At 33.2% G+C, this 22,606-nt stretch overlaps 2 protein-coding genes across 2 annotated transcripts in view; one reads left to right on the forward strand and one right to left on the reverse strand.

The window, feature by feature from the left end:
* Nucleotides 1-875: 875 nt before the first annotated feature.
* Nucleotides 876-17,663, forward strand: LOC125073357 (collagen alpha-1(IX) chain-like). Its single transcript, XM_047684157.1, has 23 exons — nt 876-991; nt 4,014-4,072; nt 4,779-4,977; nt 6,650-6,842; nt 7,710-7,787; nt 8,192-8,278; nt 9,044-9,112; nt 9,772-9,807; nt 10,529-10,594; nt 10,681-10,743; nt 10,823-10,918; nt 11,284-11,362; nt 12,117-12,178; nt 12,465-12,564; nt 12,926-13,014; nt 13,578-13,685; nt 14,383-14,493; nt 14,691-14,807; nt 15,037-15,091; nt 15,634-15,735; nt 16,076-16,243; nt 16,733-16,795; nt 17,408-17,663. Exons 1-23 carry the CDS (start codon nt 978-980, stop codon nt 17,509-17,511), a joined length of 2,118 nt encoding a protein of 705 aa, XP_047540113.1. The 5' UTR covers nt 876-977; the 3' UTR covers nt 17,512-17,663.
* Nucleotides 17,664-18,697: 1,034 nt separating this feature from the next.
* The window catches only part of LOC125073525 (E3 ubiquitin-protein ligase RNF123-like), a 55,490-nt gene continuing 51,581 nt past the window's right edge, over nt 18,698-22,606 (reverse strand). Inside the window, exons 34-36 of the mRNA XM_047684386.1 lie at nt 21,645-21,753; nt 19,326-19,518; nt 18,698-18,794 (exon numbers count right to left, since the gene is read on the reverse strand). Coding sequence (XP_047540342.1) covers nt 18,698-18,794; nt 19,326-19,518; nt 21,645-21,753 — 399 coding nt within the window. The remainder of the gene's footprint in view (nt 18,795-19,325; nt 19,519-21,644; nt 21,754-22,606) is intronic.

Here is a 22,606-nt window from a genome sequence, read left to right on the forward strand (position 1 = left end):
ATGCAATTATATACAATATTGCAATAGTTCGAACAGAAATGAAAATGTTCAAATTAATTTGTAAAATAATAATTAGGGGCACTACTCTGTTGCTCCAGGGCCTCCACTCCTGTATTGTTCCAGGACCAGGTGTTCTGCGCTTATCACTTTTTGATATTACACTATCGTGTTCTGCGGTGAGTTTCGAATGTCCTCACAGAATACATCTACAGATGTTTATAAACACATGCCATGGTAATTTAAAGTGTAATTAAATCCTTTTGTATGGATCAAGATTACAGTCACTTGTGATGCGTTATATCATTTGTTAGTCACATATTCTAAGAATACTAATTTCTCTGTGTTGTTTAGATTAAGGCCTAGTTACTATTTCAAGTAACGATGTGTTTGCTTACGGATGGTAGAACTGTCTACGCGGCGTAATATAATAATATCGAGATAAAAACGTTTTATAAGTTTCGAAGTTGTATGTCTATACTACTTGTATAAAGTCTATGCTACTTTTAAATCTTAACTAAAAATTGATCCGCTACTAATGTACAATAACGATTCGTTCAATAAATACAATTGGACGTGAACTGGCAAAAGTAATATTTGATATGGAAAAGGATTTTACTCTATTTTTATAAAACAATTCACTTTTTGAAAATAAATTTCTTAACGTTCAGGAGCTTAAATATTTGTATGGACGCGAGGGAGCATTTAAATATGTAGCGTGCGAGTGGGACGCATATACCATTTATGATGATGCGCTTAAACTCCAGTGGAAATATAAGCATTAAAAAGCCTGTCAGAAAAATTAATTGATATATATCATTCTGCGTCAACAAATCTCAGTTTGTTGATTAGCCTGCGTCTATTGAGCATACCAGTACTCGTCGTGGTCTATAATGGTGATGCCATATACTAAAATGTGTTCATAATTTAAAAAAAAAAACGCCTTACATATTCAAATCTTGTTAATTAATTCTAATATTATGGATATTTTTAGGTAAGTTTTTTGCAATGTAATTTAATTATTATTAAAAATCGTAACTTAGCTTTAGCAATTGGTGCTTTTGTTGCTAAATTGAATCGCCAAATATTCGGTTAATTGGTTCAATAACCGTTCAAGTTGTAAAACTGTAATTAAAAACGCGTAAAACGAAACCAAAGAGATGACTTCAGCATTTTAAAATGCGTTGTAATAACCAAAAGCTTAATAATACCTAATTATTATAAATATTTCAAATGTTATGTTTTCTTTAATTTAGTTTTTTTGTTGTGTTTATTAATGTAATGGACTTATATAACAAATCTTTACCTGAATGCGATATTCTCATTTTTTTTTAAATTAAATCAATCTTATAAATATAACAATTAAAGAAATGTTATCATAATCAATTATTCATTTTGAAGCATTACAGATTTGAAACGTTAAAATAACAAGGTTGTAAAAATGTAATGAATATCATTTTAATTTTAATTATGTTAAATTTATTTAAAAAGAAAAAATTATTATACATTATAATTTATGTCGATGAAGCGAGATTATATGCAAACAACTCATGTAATTATTTATGTAATGTATTGATTATAGTGTCTATTTGATTATATACACCGTCTGCAAATATATAAGGTACCTGTTGTTTGAAAATCCATTAGAAATATACCGTAGGTAGGAATATTTTGCATCTTTATAAGTAGTAAGGTATTCTTAAATTTCAAAGTTAGTTATTTCATCTCTAAATCCGTGATAATACTTAAGTCATAACCTAGTTTCATAAACGGATGCACGTAAATTCGTGATATTACGTTTAAGCATACAGTTTTGCATAAAATATTTATCTCACACAGAGATGATGATTAGTATATGTTTATAAATACTTTAATTTTCTTTTCCGCATTATGTTGCATTTTTTAATTTTAATTCCTTAAAGAACGACTCGAAGTACAATCATTCATTCGAAACTTATGTCTTTTCGAAAGTTAATGAGATCAAATTTAAATTTAAGATAGACTGATTAAGACTCATATTTGACAGCTGATAAAAAAAAATCAGAAATCTCAGTCCAATTTTAGTCCTAGATCTGCACCTGATTCTGGTCTATAGAAGTAGGACAAATTTAATGGTTTCTTGAAGGTCAATTAATTGTTAACCCCACAGTATCGAGATTTGATGACCTGCTGAATTGAGCCGCGAGGTCACATTGATTCGGTTTGATTGGCTGTACGATATTGACTAGAATGATAGAAAATTTATTGTTTTTCAACAACCTTAAGAGGTTGTGCAAAATTATTATTTTTTCTAAGTAACTAAATTTAAATCTAAATCTGCATCAGAAATGTCGTTAAGAAATCTGTGTGTTATGTAATATTATTACCAAATATGTGTAATTTACTAATATTTTATGAATAGTTTAGAAGTCGAGGTGGCCCTATCGATAAAACACTCAAATCTAGATAAACATTATTTAATATAAGTCATCTTGTACTCGGTGGTCATGGTTAAATGTTATAATCTAGCCAGCATGTATCAGATGGTACACCCCATGTATCCATCAACCCACACTGGAGCATTGTAAAGTAAGCTCTAAGCCAAGCAACAGACGTACTAGCAAACCATCTTGGATTGAATGGGGCTAGACCCTTCGCTGGTTTCCGCAGGACACATCACCAAAGTTTAATTACAATCGGATGAATGAATAACAATTAAGAAATGTACAGAGGAAAAACAAACAAACATAATTTTTTATTCATATGGAGATTATAGAAATTTCACATTGTACTTAGAAAAAATAATAATATCATTTTTATGACACAGTTATGCGCTCATTGGGCCATTAAGGTCGGTTCAATTTAAAACAGCCACTTGACCAATACTAGAGACATCATTAGCTTAGCTGGATACAATCTTATATTTTAAATTACTGTAACAATCTTTATTGTTTATAATAATATTATAAATACGTAAGTAATTATGTCTGTCTGTTATGCTTTCACAACCAAAGCCCTAAACCTAATTTGTTAATTTACCCAACAACTAGTACAATATATTTTATAAACGTCTTGACAAAAGTTTTGTGTTTCTTCGAGAAAGTATATATAGTCAGAAGCAATACTAAAAATACATGTAATAAATAGAATTACATACGCAAAATTGCAGAAATAATTCTGAAATAGAACGTTATCAGAATTCAGTTCCATTTATATAAAAAAAAAAAAACAACCATTACAAATAATAACTCAAATTAATCCTAACTTGCCTAACTCTGTATGTATATTGTTTGAGTGTGATAATGTTGGTGTGTGAAATGTTAACCAGTAAACTATTTAAAGTTTGCTCTTTCGACGATATTAAGCATAATACTCTCATCTTTATTTATACTAAACAGTAACTGCTATTGGCAGATCCAGGATTGTCGTTTGGGTGTGGGAGTGTTCTTTATACCGCTTCATTCCACCCTCAAACCCCAACCCCCTTCCGCCACTGATGTTGCCCGGAAATGTCCCACTTCTAAAGAAAGTCCTTCTAGGTTATTAAGGAGAATGTTTAAAGCTTATTCTAGAATGGTAAACTAATGCAGGTATAGGATATTTGTAGATTTTTTATTTAACTTGCAATGTTTCTTAGTTAGTTTAGGTAAATCTGCGTCTTATTATACGGAATTGTAATTTTACACATTGGTCCAGTTCCATTTGGCCCCCTTATTCTACATCCACTTGGTGGTAGTGCGTTGTGCAAGCCCGTCTGGGTAGGTACTCTCAGATATTCCAACGCCAAACAGAAGTACCGGTTTGAAGGGTGAGTGTGCAAGTGCAACTAAAGGCACAAGGAACATAACAACGCGTGGCCATTGTCTGAAGTCGGTGGTGACCACTTACCATCAGGTGACCCAGTTGCTCGCCCGCCAACCTATATCATAAAAAAGCCAATTGGACTCCAGACGAACAGTATAAACACATAACACGATAAATCTTGGCTCGTAATTTCCTTAACTAAATTTTAATAAAAACTTATTTAAAAATTTCAGGTATTATTGCATCGTATTTTTAATTTACACTACACGACTGAAGACGACTAATGCAATAGGTAAGACTATATACACATGAATATTAAATATACATCTGAGTACCCACTGACTATTCAATCGCCAAACGGCATATTTTACTGCCTCATTGCGATTTGCATTATAACTGATCCAGAGTATCCGGGAAGATCCAGCCGAAACAAATTAATGTTTAATCCTAATTTATATTTTTAATGCCAAAGTTAAGTTGTTTATTTGTAACGCTTACTTCTTACTAATCAATCGAAAGTCACGAAATTGGATATACTTCGTCAGGTTACCGGGTTACCTCCCTATAACCGAAGAAAATGCAGATGGAAACTGGTTTAGTGTAATTAAAACTCAACAAAAAAATTAAATAAATTGAAATTACATCTATACTGATGTTATTAATAAAATAGTAACTGTGTTTGTCTGTTTGTCTGTCTGTTGTTTTGCTATGACCAAACCACTGAACTAAAGTTGATGAAATTTGGTTTGAAACATGCTTGAACTATAAAGGAAGGTTACAGGTTTTTTTATGCCCAACACCGACCAACCCCAAAACGCATATATCAATATGATTTATTTAACCTTTCTACCTCCTAAACCTATTGAAAGTTGCATAAAGGTTCCATCTATCGTTCAGATAGAAAAAAAAACGTTCTCCACCAGACAATCTTCGGAAAGATTTCAATTTGACTAAGGCATAAGGTGTTCAAATTGTAATATAGTTCAATGAATTTCCAGATAACGTAACATCAGTATCACCACTAGCGTCGTGTTCCTCGATCGGCGGTATTGATGTTGATTTTCAAACGGTAGACTTGATAGCAGTTTATCGACTGGACAGATCCGATACAACCGGTGTGACACTCGTCCAAGGGTCGCAAGATTTGCAAAGGGCGTACAGAATTGGTGACGGAGCGAACCTTACTTTGCCTTTGCGGTATGTACACGTGCTCTGATAGCATAATTTATATATGGAAACAAACCATAGTTATTCTTAGTTATTTTATGTGTTAGTCTTTCTCGTACTAAAATTGTGGTTTGTTTCCTTAGAATGTTTTAAATAAATCGTGACGTACACAGTATTAATATAGTAATACTGTGTAACTTACTTAGTTAGAAGATAGAATTCTTATGTACATAGAGTTTAGTGTTGCATATCGATAGTCCACTATCGATAGACTATCGATAGTTAAGGTGTTAGAGATTGTATCGATAGTACTATCAATATCCTGAATAGTTTTCGAGGTCAACTATCGATAGTTCTGCAACGCTGATAGAGTTAGTGATTATGTTGTAGATCAATGCTTATATAACAAGATCCCAGAGAAATTAAAAAAATATTTTAAATTTAAGTTTGCTTGAGAATGGAAATTTTTAAAATAGTGATTTCTTAAATAATAAGCTCACCTTGGGAAAGAAACGATCATTCAAAATATTGTCAACAATGATTGGTGATACGAAAAATTTGGGTGAGTTTCTTACAACGGTTTTTATCGAGTCTGTGATATTTTTCCAAATCGGTGATAGATTCTCGATATTCAATAAACAATTATTAGATAATAATTGTTTACAATTGAAAACAAATTCGTTGATACAAGAAAAAGAAAATGTGCAGCAAGGGATTGGATTATTAATTCGATAAAGGTCTTCGGAGAACAATACTAATTTCAATAGGCCCTTTTATTTTGCTACATATACGATAACAATGAAGATATAAACGAAACAAATATAATAATAAGCTTTTATGAAATGGGATGTACGTTCTTGGTATACATTACTAATATAATCCCCAATTGTTAAACCAAAAGTAAACTGGAAGAATATTTCGAAGTTAAGTTATCTTTTTGGAAAATCACAAGCAACAAAGAATAATCTAGAATATTTTAAATGTCAATACTTAATATAAAAATGCAAATGAAAAATCAAAGGATAATGTAGGAAATAGGAACGATGAACTTTACCGACAAAGATCTTTACGTTTTAGAAGGAAAGAAACGTCTTCATCATTCGCTTCGTGTAGTTATTCTTTTCTTCGTTTATAAATTAAAATTTATACTAGGAAGCGTAGATTAAATTAGCAGTGTTAAACTGCCTGAAGGTCTCAAGTTTTTTTCTTAGTTTAGTGCAAGCCTTCCATTCATGAGTTATCATTAGCTCAACTATACAACGTATCGCCTATGCAACGTATTCCTGTGTTCCGGGTTGAAGCTTGAGTGATCCATTTGGTTGAATGTCATGTAGGGCGGACTAGCAACTTGTAACTTCACCTTTGCCCATAGATTTTTTTGTTTAAAAAAGAAAGAAAGGTCGCCTAAAGGCGGAATGATGCTTTTTGCTTACGTGAAGACTTCTGGCAATTCACAATACTGTAAGCCGTGTAAAAAAAGAACTTCGTTCCTATAAATCTTCTTTTTGGGTTGGGGACCCTTGCGGACATACGTAAAACAATTCATCTAACTATTACCACAATCAGACTAGTGGTTTAGTAATACATAGAGGACAAACGAACATACATACATTTTTATTTTTACAGTGCTAATATCCCTGGGAGTATCTACTTATCTAGTGCATGGGCTTTCTATTTGAATATATTGTAATAATTTTTCCAGACACGTCTTTCCCAATGGTCTGCCAGAATACTTCAGTGTCATAGGGACATTCAATGCTCATAATCACCGACGGCCTTGGAGCTTGATTCGCGCTAGATCACAAACACTTCAGTTCTCGATAACATTACTGCCGAATCTCAGGAAATTTGCTGTTTTTGTGCAGCATTCTCGAGTGGTCTTTTCTTCACCGGAGGTAAGACGTTAACTGTAAAAATTTAGTTGTAAAAGTAAAAAAGTTTTCAGAGAAAAGCTAGGAAAGTATTATTTTTACGTCGTCTTGTGAAAATAAGTTGTCGCATCTAAAGTAGATGATTCGTAAAGTTCAGTTCAATCCCAAGTTGACATTCAAGTAGAGAAGTTTAAAGTTAGAATTTAAATAATGATAGTTGTTACGCGTGGTTTCTGCCCATTATATTTTTCCCGGATAGGTAACTTTTATATATTAATAAATTATGTGGATCCGCTGCTTAGTCAATGGATGAATTGATGAATATTCGTGAATCCATGAATATCATGGTTTATTTAAGCTTAGATGTCACATTTTTTTCGTTTGTATTCCTTGTGGAATAGATTATAATATTTTTGTATTTTAATGTAACAATACTTTCAATTACTGTCTATTGAATTGGTATTTATTAAATATACTTCTGGTATTCCATATTACCAAATAAATAAGTATAAATAAGTTTATTACTCATCAAAAGATACTCGTACAATATGTTATCCAAATAGACTAATTTCGTTTCGAATTATTGGCACTCATAAATAAATCTAAGATGAAGCCTGTATATCAAATGAAGTCTTCGAAAGGTTGAACTGGAAATTAATCCGAATATAAATATTAGTTAATTGTAGACCATTGCATAGACACATACACACATGACATTTTAACAAAAAACATATTGCGATGCTTGGTGCTGTTCAGCTATATCCGTCCTAGTAGATACTCTTTAAAGAGTATCATCGAATATTTTTTAAGCGATTTGTCTATGGTATATTTAAAAAAAATCATTGAATATTCATGGTTCTATTTTTAAATGTTATTAACAAAATGTTTCAGCTATTCAGACCAGGGTGGCATAAACTGCACGTGGCTATTACGAATGACACCGTTTACGCCGCTGTTGATTGTATTGAGGTAAGAACTAGATTTTTTTAAAGTATGTTTGTTATACATTATTAGTACTTTATTACACAACAAAAAATATATTATACAAACGACGAGCTATTTGCTACAAGTATCATCACATACAAACTCAAACTCACAAACTCACAGTTTAAAGTTTACCAAAAGAGAAGTAATCACAGGCACAAGGGACCACATCTTAGTTCCGAAGGTTGGTGTCGTATTAGCAATGCGGTGCTCACTGGAGCGGTGATCACCTCTTAACATCAGAGGGCCTATTTGCTCGTCCACCTACCTATATCATAAAAAAAAAATGAAAATAAACTAAAACATGCTTATTTTAAAGATTGCTAGTATACGAAAAGATACAAGTTTCCAGATTATTCTTTGATTAGTTTTTAAACTCAATGTTCCAGTTAGAACCGGAGAATATAAGTCCGCACGACTTCAGTAACGCGACGTCGATCACCATTATCAGTAACGACGATGGAACTCCAGCTCCGGTAAGAAATTACAGCATAATTGAACTAATTTTGACGACGATCACAGTCTTGACATTTTCCATTAATAATATATCCTTGAAAACCCCTTATTCATACACAATCAAATCAGACTAAACGTTTTTGAAGAAGGTTTTATTTAATCCAAAACGAATTAATTTTTTGATATTCTAATTGTAAAACAGCTCCACCAATGTCTGTCCAAAATTTCAGCTAAACTGGAAACTAGTAAAAAATTTATTTGCACTATTGTATCTTTACTAGTAAGTAAAGTTTTTTAAACTGACTGATACTGATAGAACATCTTCATAATATTTTTTGAATAGTTACAAAAAGGTCTATCCATCTAGTAAAGAAATACTCTAATTACTAACCTAATTAATTAAGGACATTTACACAGTGACTAAGGCAGTCCAACTTTTTCTTTTAAATTAGATTGTATTACGGAATGTGCCTGAAATTTCAAATACAACAAATTTTGTTTTTGGGTTGAATTGTGATGTTGTAAAATCAACCAAAATTTATCTAAGATTAGTTGTAACTTATAATCTTTAACGCATAAAATCAAATGCTATTTGCTATGTGATGTTTTCTATTTATTATTGATAACATCAAAAGTTCTGGAATGTTCCCTAAAATTCAGATTATTTAATTATTACTGAGTAATTTATTATTGTAAAATTTATGAATTAATTCGATGAGGATAATCCCGATATAGATTTAACCCAAACGATGCCGCAGGGAATAATTTGTAAGTTGCCTTTTCAGATTGATCTCCAATGGTTATCGCTGAGCTGCAATCGCTACAACCTGACTGACGAAAGTTGTGAAGAAATTGTAAGATTTTTGATCTACTTTAGTTATTACTACTTTCATTCCATTGTTAACTAGTTGTCTACTGAGGTTTTGGTCGAGTTTTGAGGGTTAGGCATAAAAATAGCCTTTGCCCTAGTTTAAGTTTGTTTAATACCGAATTTCATAAAATAAGGTTGAATTGGTTTGACCATGAAAGAACAACAGACACACAGACAAACAGACAGAGTTACTATCGCATTTATAATATTAACATAGACTGGTTTTTTGCCTTGGCTTCGCTCACTTGTGCGGTGGTAAAGGTCAGGTATACTTTCCATGCCTCTAAAAAAATGTATGCTAAATTCCATGGTGATCAAGATACTTAAGACGTTGGAGTAACAAGCTAACAAACTCACATTCACATTTATAATATTAGTTAGGGTTTGATGTTTGATTCGAAATGTTTGCAAAATACCAAAAAAAATCAAGTTGATTCTCTAGTTTGGAATTTCTTCCCATTTGAACTTCTATACAACGTCTGCTATATGCATTAGATCCGTGGAGTATGCTCTTAACCTACTCCTTGAGACTTTTGCCCAGCAGCGGGACTATTAATTGTTATGTTAATATTAGTGAATAAGATCGGATTATCAGTATAATTTTAAATTAATTTTTGTTTTGTATAATTTGTTTGTTTTCAGGAAATACCCGAATTTTTGATTGCCACTATACCTCCAGTAAGTACATTCACAATTTACTACAGGGGAGGGGATTGTTGATGGGATTGATGGGATGGAGGAGATAGTAGGAGATAGTTAAGTAGTTTTTCTAACGATGTCTTCTGGCAACATAGTTGATTGACAAAATGTTTTGACAGTTTAATGCAATTTATTGACGCGTTCGAATTTTGAATTTAATGACATCACCAAAAATCTAATATGGCGGATGGAACAGTTGCATAGTAATAAATATAATAGTTGAATATATTCTCTGGTCGATATAATAGTTTACATTGTCACTATGATTCGTAGGCGTAAATTATTGTAAGATCATCTCCATAACTCAGGGGTCCGATGTGGTTTATGGGAACATAAGACCTGAGGCCGTATTTGTGACGTCACACTACTGTTATTTGCTATGTTTAAATAACTTGTACAATTTCAATTATGTTGATTTCTCATTATGTTTATTAGTATATGTCCAAATAGACGCTTATTCATGTAACTTCATATTTCAAATTTTTTTTTAACTTAATTTTTTCGTCACATATAAATGGGTCATATATAAATGGGTCGTATATAAATGGGGCGTCTGCTGATTTAAGATCAGTCATGCCTAAAGACATTGAAAATGTAGGAAGTATAATAAAGTATTATAGGTAATTGGTACCATGTGTCAGCAAAAGGAATATTTTCCAATAAGCTATTTAGTTAATAAACTGGTACTATTTTTTTTCAGTTTCCTATCGTGCCGCCAAATATTGACCCTTATTTGGAACAAACATGTAACCAAACATGTCCTCCGGTATGTTGAGACTTCACCACATAGAATAAAATGCATGTAGTTCTCATTTATTTATTTGCTTTAATGGCTTAAATTTAACCTTCAAGGGTCCTGAAGGGCCCCCAGGGCCAAAAGGGGAAGAAGGTATTAGAGGTTACACAGGATTGCCGGTAAGACTATGTTATATCACTGTTTTTTTCGTACTTTATGTTTTATAACGTCAAAGTAATTACTTTATAAAACTTTTAGGGAGTACGTGGCTTGCAAGGGCCACCTGGTTTAGAGGGGTCTCCAGGGCCTAAAGGGGAGAAAGGAGAAAGAGGACCGGCGGGAAACGCTAATAATGTGTGTATTTTATTGAGTATTTGCAAGAGTAGAATTAAATACATTGTATGTACAAAAAGACGGTCTACGGGGTCCATTTCCAAAGATGCAACTATGCAAAAGTACCTTATTAGTGCACAGTGTGCTCAAACATAAACGAAATGGAGTTAAATCTGGCCCAGGGTTTGTTGCTTATAATGGAATGTAACTTCTCTTAGGAGTATATTAAATTAGTAAAAACTTGTAAAATTGTCTATGTCTAAATTATCTTTTTTTGTCTCTAATCAGACAAAGTGATAATTTCAATAACATTACTGGTCTGATTCGAGATCTTAGGAGCAATATTCTGAAAGATTTGTTTATCTTTTATTGTCACGATATTCTAGGTGACACTAGTTCCCGGACCTCCAGGAAAGGAAGGTCCACGTGGGCCGAAAGGCGAAAAAGGAGTTCAAGGTTTTAAAGGTATTATATTATATATGTATTATATATTTACCATTTCATTGTTTCATTGCGTTAAAAATTAACTCTCTTTACTTGTAAACAATAATTGGTCATAATAAAACATTAATTTTATTTCCTTCTGAATCCAAATATAAATAATATTCCATTTTTTGTTTGTATTTGTGACTAAGATTTCTCAAGCTACTGGTAATTTAGATTCAGGTATATTTGTAATTATGGACACTATTAATTCAGCTTTAAATGATTAATCAAAATCATTTGGTGATAACTAACTCAGATATCTTTTTTCACTAGGTTCCGTACTATTAAATCAGCAAGTAGAGTTATTTATAAATAAAAAAAGTATTAATTCTATTTATTTGTCTGCACGTACGGACAGCACTAAAATATCACTTCATTTATCGATATATCGATTTAATGCACCTTAGTAAGAGGTTAACGTCTTCCGAGGCAGTACACTGTTATCTTAATTTAAATCTATCAAATTTTTGGTCAAGATTTATGAGAACTCAATTATTATATTAGTAAGTTAGTTAATGTCCTGCAATAATTAGAGTAAATCTCCACAATTGACCATTCCAGTTTTAAAACTGAAACTGAATGAAACGTCCAAATTTTCAACTTTACCAAATCAAGAAAACATTTTTTGATCAAGTAAAGATTCATGTTAAATTAAATAGAAAATTTGTAGTACTTTCATAGATATCCATTTGCCTCAGTTCTTATAACGCGATTTATTATGTTGGTATTTTAGGTGATCCAGGCGAGGCTGGGTTAGTTGGCTTAGCTGGACTTCCTGGTGTAGACGGAAGAGACGTAAGCATATGAAATCAAAAAAAAATTATTCAAGTAGACTCTTATGAGTTGAATCGTCTCTTGGATTGTACATAGATTCTTTTATGATGAATCAGCAAGGCACTCAATAGTTACTTTTTTTCTCATATAAGTACATAGTCCACTAAACATATACATATATATTGCTATATAGCGGATACAAGCATATTAACAAACTTATGGCAAAATAATAAAAATGTTACTAAAATCTAATTATATGTACATCATATTTCTGACTTCTTCCTTTAATTTAAAATGTTATAAACAGGGTTCCCCGGGTCCTCCTGGACCTATGGGGCTTCGCGGAGAACCAGGCCCCGTAGGCCCCCCTGGACCAGCAACTAGCATTAACGTTCCATTAACTCATGGTAAAATAATTTAAATTATAGAATTATAGAAACTAGAAACTGCTCACTCAAAAATTGAGGAAACCATAGAACATAGAACAGAGTTGTTTCAGTGGTTAAAACGCGTGCGTCTAAGCCGATGATTGCGGGATCAAACCTAGACAAGTACCACTGAATTTTGATGTGCATAATTTGTTTATAATTCATCTAGTGCTCGGCGGTGAAGGAATATTGTGAGGAAACCTGCATATGTCTAATTTTAATGAAATTCTGCCACATGTGTATCCACCAAATCGCGTTGGAGCAGTGTGGTGGAATAAGCTCCAAAATGAATTGATCTTTGTGCATTTATATATATTGATCAAGTTATTCCACTATAAAGGTCAAAAGGGTGAGAGAGGTCTTCCTGGTAAGCCAGGGCTGGATGGAATTCCTGGGCCGATTGGACCACGGGGGCTGTCCGGTGTCGCTGTCAGTATTTATTCTTCAATTATTTGTCTATTATTGCTTATAAAATTTAACCATGAATTACATTATTTGTATATCTATAAATTAATCAATGAGGCGACGTGTTGTTATGATTTGTATATATAGCTGCGTTTCGCTGTTTTACTCGCTTTCAATTTAGACAATTGAAGTCTACGCACACTAAGATCTTGTAAGTACTCGCGAGTACCACTCAAGGTAATGCACGGCGATTACATAACGTGGAAGGGCTTCTGTAAGACATCAATTCGTATCTCAATCGAAATATTGACAATCGACTTAAAGTGATACGGCATTTTGATACCTGTATCCTATAAATTTTATAGTTATATTTGTCAATGTCATATATCATATCACATTTGACATTTCGAAGTTCGCGGGTGTTCTGCGGTGAGTTTGAGTTTCATGTTACAGAATAGCCTAAACGATTTCTATTCCTTAGTTGAGATGTATTTGAATGTCATTATTATGGTAAAATAAAAAAGGCTTGGTAGATGAATTCACAATTTTTTATAAAGAATTTCAAAATTATTTATTATTTTTGTTAGGGCATACCAGGTATTCAAGGTCCACCAGGTGTACCTGGTATACCAGGGGAAAGAGGGTTACCGGGCATACAGGGATCTCCAGGCGAAAGGGGTCCCGAAGGACCGCAAGTGAGTAGATTTTTTTTTACACCTAACAATAAAGACACAATACAATCAATAAGTCAAAGCATGGAATTTCCAAGGTATCGGCTAGCTTATAAGACCGCATATCTCGAGCAGTGGCATAGCTAGGTGGGTGCAGAGAAAAAAAATCTGGCCTTCAGGATCTCTTTAACTTATATTGCCCTTCAAAATTATAGATAGGAATAAGAAAAGGATACAGGATACAGTGAGTTGAACTTATCATTAGTAGGCTAAATCCATACGTCATCTCTCTTCAAGGCTCTATTTCAAAGCCTAGATTACAGGGCCCCTGAGCTACGATAGCTATGCCATTGACCTCGAGGTTCTGGGTTCAAACCCCGGGTCGTGTCAATAAGATTATTGGCTTTTCGGTCAGGAATGTTTTGGCAGCAGTCAGGTATTTTGCTAAGCATAAAATACAATGGCTTTTATGTGCTTTTTGGGCTAATGTCCTGCGCCTGAATTCTCTTCGGCACTATTGTCTCATCGAATTTTGAAAGTGAGCCATTAAAATAAGGCCTTCTAATCTCGCTCGTGCAAGTGCACAAGATCGTCCATCGTTTGGGTGTTGGTCCAACGTCCAATAAGGACGCAGGATTGTGAACTAATAATGTGACGGAAAAAATTAACGTATTAAGTAAATCTCAAAAATGCACAAGCACGAGACTATCTATGTTCCTAGGGTCCTGAAGGGCAGAGAGGATTACCGGGAGTACCTGGTCCACCTGGAATAACCGCATCACCTTCTGTTAGTTTACTTGGATCACCTGGGCCTCAAGGCGATAAGGGACAGGTAACCAAAAAAATAGTTTTTTTAATTTTGGACTTGGCAATATTCTGACAATGGTTGTTATATTTAATATTTGTTATGTCTTGAAAGCTTAAAAACATAAACAATAATTTGTCATAAATATTATCTTAGGAAGAGTTAATTAATTGTAATTTAAATATAATATATGTAGCCTTATATTATAAAACTTTTTGGGGTAGAAAGGAGAAAGCGGTCTGCCAGGATTTCCAGGACGAAATGGAATAGATGGTGTTCCAGGCGTCCCTGGACAAAGGGGACTACCGGGTTTGCCAGCACCCAGTAGTATCATTACTCAGGTAATATTATAATTGCATGTAATACTGGCGTTATTTCTTTTAAAAACGACAATTAAGTTAAGTGCAGAGATCATATGACATTGAGGATTAATAAGGTATTTATTTCTCTTATAAATAATAATAGTCGTAGACATAGAAGTTTGAGTTTGGTGGTAAAAAATCGATTTCAATTACACTTTTGCCAATTTTGTTATTGTCGTGCTGAATAATTTTATTATTTTTGTTCTAGCTCCCGTCAATATCAGAGAATGAAGTTAGAAATATCTGCGAAGATCTGATTAAAGGTAAAAAGGAACTGGTTTTATAAAAAAAAAAAAACAAATATATTACCCCGTTGGTCTCGTGCCTAGATTATAAGGCAGCAGATTTCAAAATCTTGGACAAAAAATTGATGATTTTTCCGTCAATGGGACTGTTTGTTTGGAGTTGGGACTCAGCTGTGCCTCACACAGAAGTTATTAGTCCTGCGTCTGAAAATTCTCAGGACATGTCCAATCGGATTATGTGAGATAATAGGGAGAGCAACTGTTTATTATAAGAGTGAGTAGAGGAGAGCACCAGTTTTGCGTACACTTGAGGTGGACCTCAATATTATACAATTTTCCCTGCGCCTCTCTCTCGGATCATCGAGTTATAAGAGTGAGGTTATAGGGAAGTCATCTGATTGTTATCTCTTACAATAGTAAGCTATTTCCCGTTGAAAATGGCTGCTGTAAATGAAATAACCTAATTAACAACTACCCTCTTTTTAAAATTTGCTGAAATATGAATTTATGTTTGGTCATTTGTTTAATTATTTTATATATTTTTTATCAATGATAAACAGAGCGGTTCAAAGAGCTGGCAGCATCACTCATAGTACCAAATATAGCTCCAATTGAGGGTAAAAGAGGACCTCCAGGCAGACCAGGGCCTCCCGGTAATCCAGGTATGCCTTTAGAAGTAACTTATCTTTCACAATCCAGTAAGATTTTAATTTGAATTTTATGCATTGTTAGCAATTTAATTTATAAACATCATAAGTTACTGTTGGAGGGTAATCATTGGTGGGGAAGATGTGTTTTAATAGTATCTTTTTTATAGATATCGTTCTAAGAAGGACTCTCTAAGAAGGAAGCGGTAGGCATTTAGGACTTTATAACTGAAATGAGCTTACCTTCCTGTAGTTACTTTGTTTTAAATATATATATATATATATATATATATATATATATATATATATATATATATATAATATATATATATATACTCTTCTTACTTTCTTCTAGGATCACCTGGTGACTCAGGTCCAATGGGGCCACGTGGTTACCCTGGAGAGACGGGAGAGCCGGGAAGACCCGGTGGCCAAGGTCTGAGAGGAGACAAGGGTGATAAAGGAGAGAGAGGTGCAGATGGTATTGGACTACCAGGACCTGAAGGCCCAGGTGGATTACCAGGTGCGTTTTATTATATTTAGGGAGTTTATTCATAAGTTCACACCCGTGAAAAGCCGAGCGGAACATGGTCACCCGACCATGTTCCGCTCGGCTCTAAAAATTAGATATAAGAACGGTATAATCTACTTTTTTTTCCGGAAATTATCAGACATTCATATGATTGCACACATATATTTTTATATACTAGTTTTTGAAAATTCACCTAAAAATCTATTAACGTACAGGTTTAGACGATGTTATAATATTCGTATCTACATTCGGGCTGCGTGATTAGTACTGAGATTCTTGAAACGTAATTAAAATGTTCAAAACGTCCTGACATTTTTTATCTTCCTATTCAATTATGATTTCTGATTATCATGTTGTCAATGTCGCATACCAGTTACCGTTATTTCATGATCGAGCTCTACGTCTAGTTTCAAGTATGTCGTTAAAAATAGCAACAATTGCGTTGTGTTTTTTTAAAAAAACCACATTATTTTGGTCCAGGACCGATGGGCCCACCTGGACCGGAAGGCAGATCTGGTCAACGTGGTGACCCTGGCAGAGAAGGTTAGTTATTAGATTTATAGTATACATTTAAATGCAATATTTTTCGATAATATTCACAGATTTTGATAATGTTGTCCTTTGATCCAGTACTTATAGACATAATATAATTTTGATTGAACGCATACAACAAAATAGCATTGGTGCGTGTTACTAAATGGTATCGTCCAACTCGCTCTGGAGCAGAATTGTAGAATAAGCTCCAAACCTTCTTAAGAGAAAAGGGCCTCGTCTTTGGCCAATTGTGGGACATTTTCAGGCTGTTGGCTGTCTGCAATATTACTTTTACTCGACGGTGTGTTCTTGTGTAAGTCCACTATGTTAGAAAAGAGTGAAAGAGAAATCCCAGCACCGCAATATCTTGGCAAAAAGGCTTATATTAAATGGTCAGCTTCACTTATAGACCAAAGTACTGATAGAAATATGAACTATTATTTTAATTATATATGCAAATATGGGAGAAAGTCACGTCCCTTGTGCCGAAGACAATTAAATATGGCAGTAAATGGCAGTATGAGTGGAACCAACACAGGCGGGCTTACACAAAACCCTAACTCTTAATAACCTTCAATATATGTACATATGTATATATTATATATGCTTATCAAATTACAGGAGCAATAGGTCCGAGAGGAGTTCCAGGTCCAAGAGGAACCTGTGATTGTCCCAGTGTCGGGTACTACGCCTATTCACCCCTTGGAAATAATAAGGGGCCATAAATATGTGTTCATAGTTTAATCTAAGTTAGCTTTAGTGTTTTTGCTCCAATAATTTAGATTATTCAGTGTTTCCTTGCTTTATATTTGTAGACAAATGTACTTAAGTTTATTTGAAGTATACGAAGTGAAATAAATAGCGTGATGTGATTGTTTTTTTTTCTCTAAATGTAAATCGCTCGGTCTGTCGATACGTCTCACCGGGTAATTTACTGAACGGGTTTTGATTAAATTTAGTATGGAGTAAGTTTGAATTTCAACAAAGACTACTATTTTTATTAAATCTTCGATGACAATTTCTTAGGCTTTTTGTCAGTAGCCGAAATCCACGCGGACGAAGCCATGAGTACACCTAGTCCAGAAGTATAGTAATATTGTTCATAGTAGGACTTTTTCATCCCAGACCATCAGGTATAACTGAAGTCAAGCGTCCGCCTATTCTGTACATGCAATTTGTAAAATATTAATGAACTATAATTATATCATATATACATACATCATCATACATACATCATAAATAGTTTTGTTTCATGATTTTTTTAAAAAAAAACTTAATACATTTAAAATAATAGACATTCAAGTTTTTGTTGTACTCTCTGACAGTTTTAAGATCTGTATTTTGGAGTAAGTAGCTAGGTAACGTGTTCCGCGTGCTGCAATTTACAATAAAAATTCGGAGTACTTTATTTACGAGTTCCGCCACCCCGGATTTAGTTTATTATTAGTAAGTACAAATACGTGTATCGCTTATTCCCATAGAAGAAACAGTAAAGATTAGGTATTAAATTTACATATTCCATGCGATAATAACTTTAATACGCACGACAAACAGCTCTCGAATAAAATATCTTTATCAAATGTAATTTTACTTCCAAAGTAGGCACTATAAGTCCACACACACACCTCTTCAAATTATTGATGTCACTCACAAACACTAATGCACGCCAATATTATTTAATGTGGAGGGGCGCAACTTCATAAGTCTCTGGTTTGAGAAAACTTTTTAAACGATAGTTATATATATTGCAAAAATAAAACAAAAAATCATTTCAATATATAGTGTACTTTATAAAATAAAAAATTACGTCGTAATAAAATAAATAATATTAAAAAAAAAAAAAAACTCTTCATAAAACATAATTGTCTATGGATTGTCTGTCTTCGAAAGATTCTTCAATACTGATCTAAATTAGGCGGTAACAGGCTCAATTTCTCGAACAGTATCGATTTCAGCTTTACAAAAGAAACACTGTTTACTGTTAAGGAGATGTTGCATTATGCATGCCCTGAAACAACGTAAGTGCTAAGCGAACAACTACGAAAAGAAAATGCGAAAATTTCCACTAGAGACCTTTCTCTGTACATTTACTAAAGTTATACGAATTCGTTACATTTCAATAAACGTTCCACATTTAATTCCAATCTGATAGATATCTACAGAATGTTTATTCTGTCTATGGGAAAATTAATTATTTTCATATAAACACAAATTCATCATTATTTAGTTGCACTTAAATTGAATAAACTCAATTTAAGTTACACTTTTTTTGTATTTTTTTGATTCAATTCTATGTTGGCATAAATTAATTGTATCGAAAGAAAAATATCAGGACAGCAGAATACAATAAAACAGTGCAATTTGTCTACAATCACGCGTAGTACTTTATCGTTCACAATTAATTAAAAAACTGTTTCATGATTAAATTTAAATATAGAACGCTTTTATACCCAAAGGTATACGTTACACATGGTTTCCGTATAAACGGGACTACGCGCACCGCATTTTGCTATTAAAAATAATAAACAGTTTGGAATACCTGCAAGAGTGATGTCCACAAGGCATAAACGCAGTATCCGCAGGTCTGGCATAGCAGATCGTACAAAGCAGGTCTGACTGTGTCCCACTAGAGCCCGGCGACTTTGTCGTCATTTGGGCGTCACGAGCCGCTCGTAATCTCTCAACTAACTTTTCCAGCGAATTTAGCTCTTGTGCGCTCACATCGTCTGGGACTGTGATTAACAAAGGTATATTTAATAAACGAGAAGACGACCCAAAAAAAATGGGGGAACCTAACTGAAAAAATACTAAGTCAATACTTATATAATATGTAGCGCGTTCCGAATAAAGTTTTAGTACAAAACATTGCAAACAACGTCTGTCGACGGATAATCCCTTTGTAAACTATACCTATATATATATATATATATATATATATATATATATATATATATATATATATATATATATATATATATGTATGTATGTATTTATAATGTATATATAATGTTATTGCTATTGACAAAAAAAGACTTAGAAGAACCGATGTGAGAAACCAAGGTTTTGTTATTTGTCTTATTACAACTAGCGACCCGCCCCGGCTTCGCACGGGTGCAATGCTCATACTAAATATACTACAGTATGCCTTTATTTACAACGTTCACACTTCACAGATTTTCAGTCACTAGACAATAAAAACCGCTATGTCCCTGCGTTTTAAATCTGTAATATCTTCGAAAATATTCAATTAAATTACATTCTGTAAACAGTCATATTGATCTAACATCTAATATATTAAACGCACAATGTATTTAACGTTAATTGGATAAGGATTAATGGTGTATTGCTTAAAATCGCTTCGAATATAAGCCATTATTTCTCGTAAAAAGTAAACGATAAAAAAGGGTTATTGTGGGTTATCCATAAGTCCAGCTAGAGTCCAATGTAAGCGCAAAGAAATGAGTTTATTAACGACATCACTTTAAAACCTTTAAAATGATCCGTATTTCTCTACTATATTGTGCATGTATTATACATATTAACCTCCTGAATCACTATATCTATTAAAAAAAAACAACAAAATCATACACAGGGACAGACAGACAGCGTTAAGCGTCTTTATTTTATACTATGTAATGATAGCACTGTATAATTTTTGTAGTCGATTTCTGTATAGTATTAAATTGGAGGCGATTGCGAAGGACACATTAAACTGTATACGCAAACATAAGAGCTCTTAATATGTATAATGCAGTGGGAAATGGTTAAATCGCAAGTCCAACAGATTCACGTCCTTCCTGAGGCACGGGGCTGTAAACACTAACTAAAAAACTTTCAATCTTCTGCTATTAAGATATTTAGCCAGACTTGCGACTAGAGATTTGACTTCACGTCTCTAGGATCACTAACATTATACCAAGTAACGTAGGTACGTATTTATTAAAAAACAATTCAATCACAATTTTATTAAAGTCGTTCTTTTGTTATGTGATGATATAACAAAAATATTGGAAAAATAAAATAGGTTGGAACATGCCCTTCGACTAAACTTGACCTAATTTGGGCGCTTCGCGTCTACCTGCAGCTGACCTACTGCATCGTCATATATTAACTCTTTTATCATTATGTTAGCTGATAAAATGAGTCGCTATAAATTATCATTGGATATACTAATAAAATATATTTATAATAATTTGCAAGCGATACTGGCTTGGACTTTAAGTCCAATCAAGCAGAAATTATACCTAATCTATAAATACTTATAGCATTTTATTTGAACTACAAAAAAAAAATTCAAAACAATACAATTAAATTAGTTAAATGTTAAATCAATTAATATATTAGTAAATAATTATTTTCGTCGTCTTCTTAATTAAAAGTGACATTGACATCCACAAATATTAAAAGTACTAAAATATAGGCAAAGTTAAATAAAATTAAAACTAAATATATACAATTTAAAAAAAGGTTTAATAGACTTTCATAATTTATGAAAGTATAAGATTATGGCAGTGCACCTTTGTTTGAGCACACACTTGTGCTAATATGGCTAGTTGGCGTTGGGCAGTTGGCTAGAAATTTTTGGGAATTGGCCGACATTGGTCAGAAGATATATCTCAGGAACGGCTGGACCGATTTTGACGGGACTATCACTGATAGATAGCTGATGTAATAAGGAGTGATTTTAAATAAATGTAAATAAAAAAGTCACATGTCATAAAATTATAGGCATCTATACCAATCAGTAGATTGCTGTATCCGTTTATCCATCTGAGCGTGATTGAAGATTATTCATACAAACATCCTTTTACATTAGGACCATTAGTAAGATTTAAAAATAGCATATATTTATACGAACATTTGTAGAAGGAGAAATTTTTATTTTTATCTTTCTCCAACATAAACTCGAGCCCGTCCAAGCGGAACAGCGGCTCGGATACCAGCGAATTGGTAACTTTACTCAGGTGCTGAAAAGCGAAAAATATATTTTTAAATATCATGTAAAATTGCCTTTGCCTAAGTATACCTAAAAATATTCATTTGTCTCTAAGTGGTGGCGTTGGTGAAGAAAATTGGTGTTGATTAAGTAATAATTGTGTTATAAGAAATATTAAGAAAAGGCTTTTGCCATCATTGTGGCTTCTCATTGCTTTTAATAGTCTTCGAATATTGCTAAAAGAGGTTATCTTGTGATTGGCTCATGACGGCCACTGGCCAAGGTTTCGTTTCCTTGGCAGAACAATGTTCACCCATGCTCCTACTTAGCTACGCCAATGCTTAGTTGCTTGCCTAGATTTTAACGGGTAATAGGTGTTCAGTCCTCTGGACTATCACTTCTCCTGTTCCACAAGTTAGCAAATATAAATAATAAAATTAATGTCTTTATTTTCCCGCATCCGTTAAGGAGATCTTGGTATCACATATGAATTTGGTTATTTTTCCTAACTGTAAGAAAAATTAACTGATTTCTTCCATTTAAATTGTAAGGGAGATTATGATCGTTCATGATCAAAGGTAATAACGGTATACTCGTTTGGTTGGTAATGTTTATCATTAGGGAAAAATATTCAATCGAAAGGACTACGATCAAAATTGATAGTTGCAAAAAAAAATATATTTTTGGTGAAATTCTAGTTAAAAAAAAAAAAAATATAAATAAGTAAGTAAGTTTACTGTTAGTATTAATACAAGTGCTATACATAACATAAACAGCCCGTAAATGTCCCACTGCTGGGATAAAGGCCTCCTCTCTCTTTGAGGAGAAGGTTAGGAGCATATTCCACCACGCTGCTCCAATGCGGGTTGGCGGAATACACATGT

The sequence above is a fragment of the Vanessa atalanta genome, chromosome 24, assembly GCF_905147765.1.
Source record: "Vanessa atalanta chromosome 24, ilVanAtal1.2, whole genome shotgun sequence".
Taxonomy (NCBI): Eukaryota; Metazoa; Arthropoda; class Insecta; order Lepidoptera; family Nymphalidae; genus Vanessa; species Vanessa atalanta.

What these genes read in the sequence shown, in the direction of transcription:
- LOC125073357 (XM_047684157.1), top strand. An exon ending in GTAACCAAACATGTCCTCCG is followed by an intron (nt 10,595 to 10,680) that starts GTATGTTGAGAC and finishes TTAACCTTCAAG; the next exon opens with GGTCCTGAAGGGCCCCCAGG. An exon ending in AGGCCCAGGTGGATTACCAG is followed by an intron (nt 16,244 to 16,732) that starts GTGCGTTTTATT and finishes ATTTTGGTCCAG; the next exon opens with GACCGATGGGCCCACCTGGA.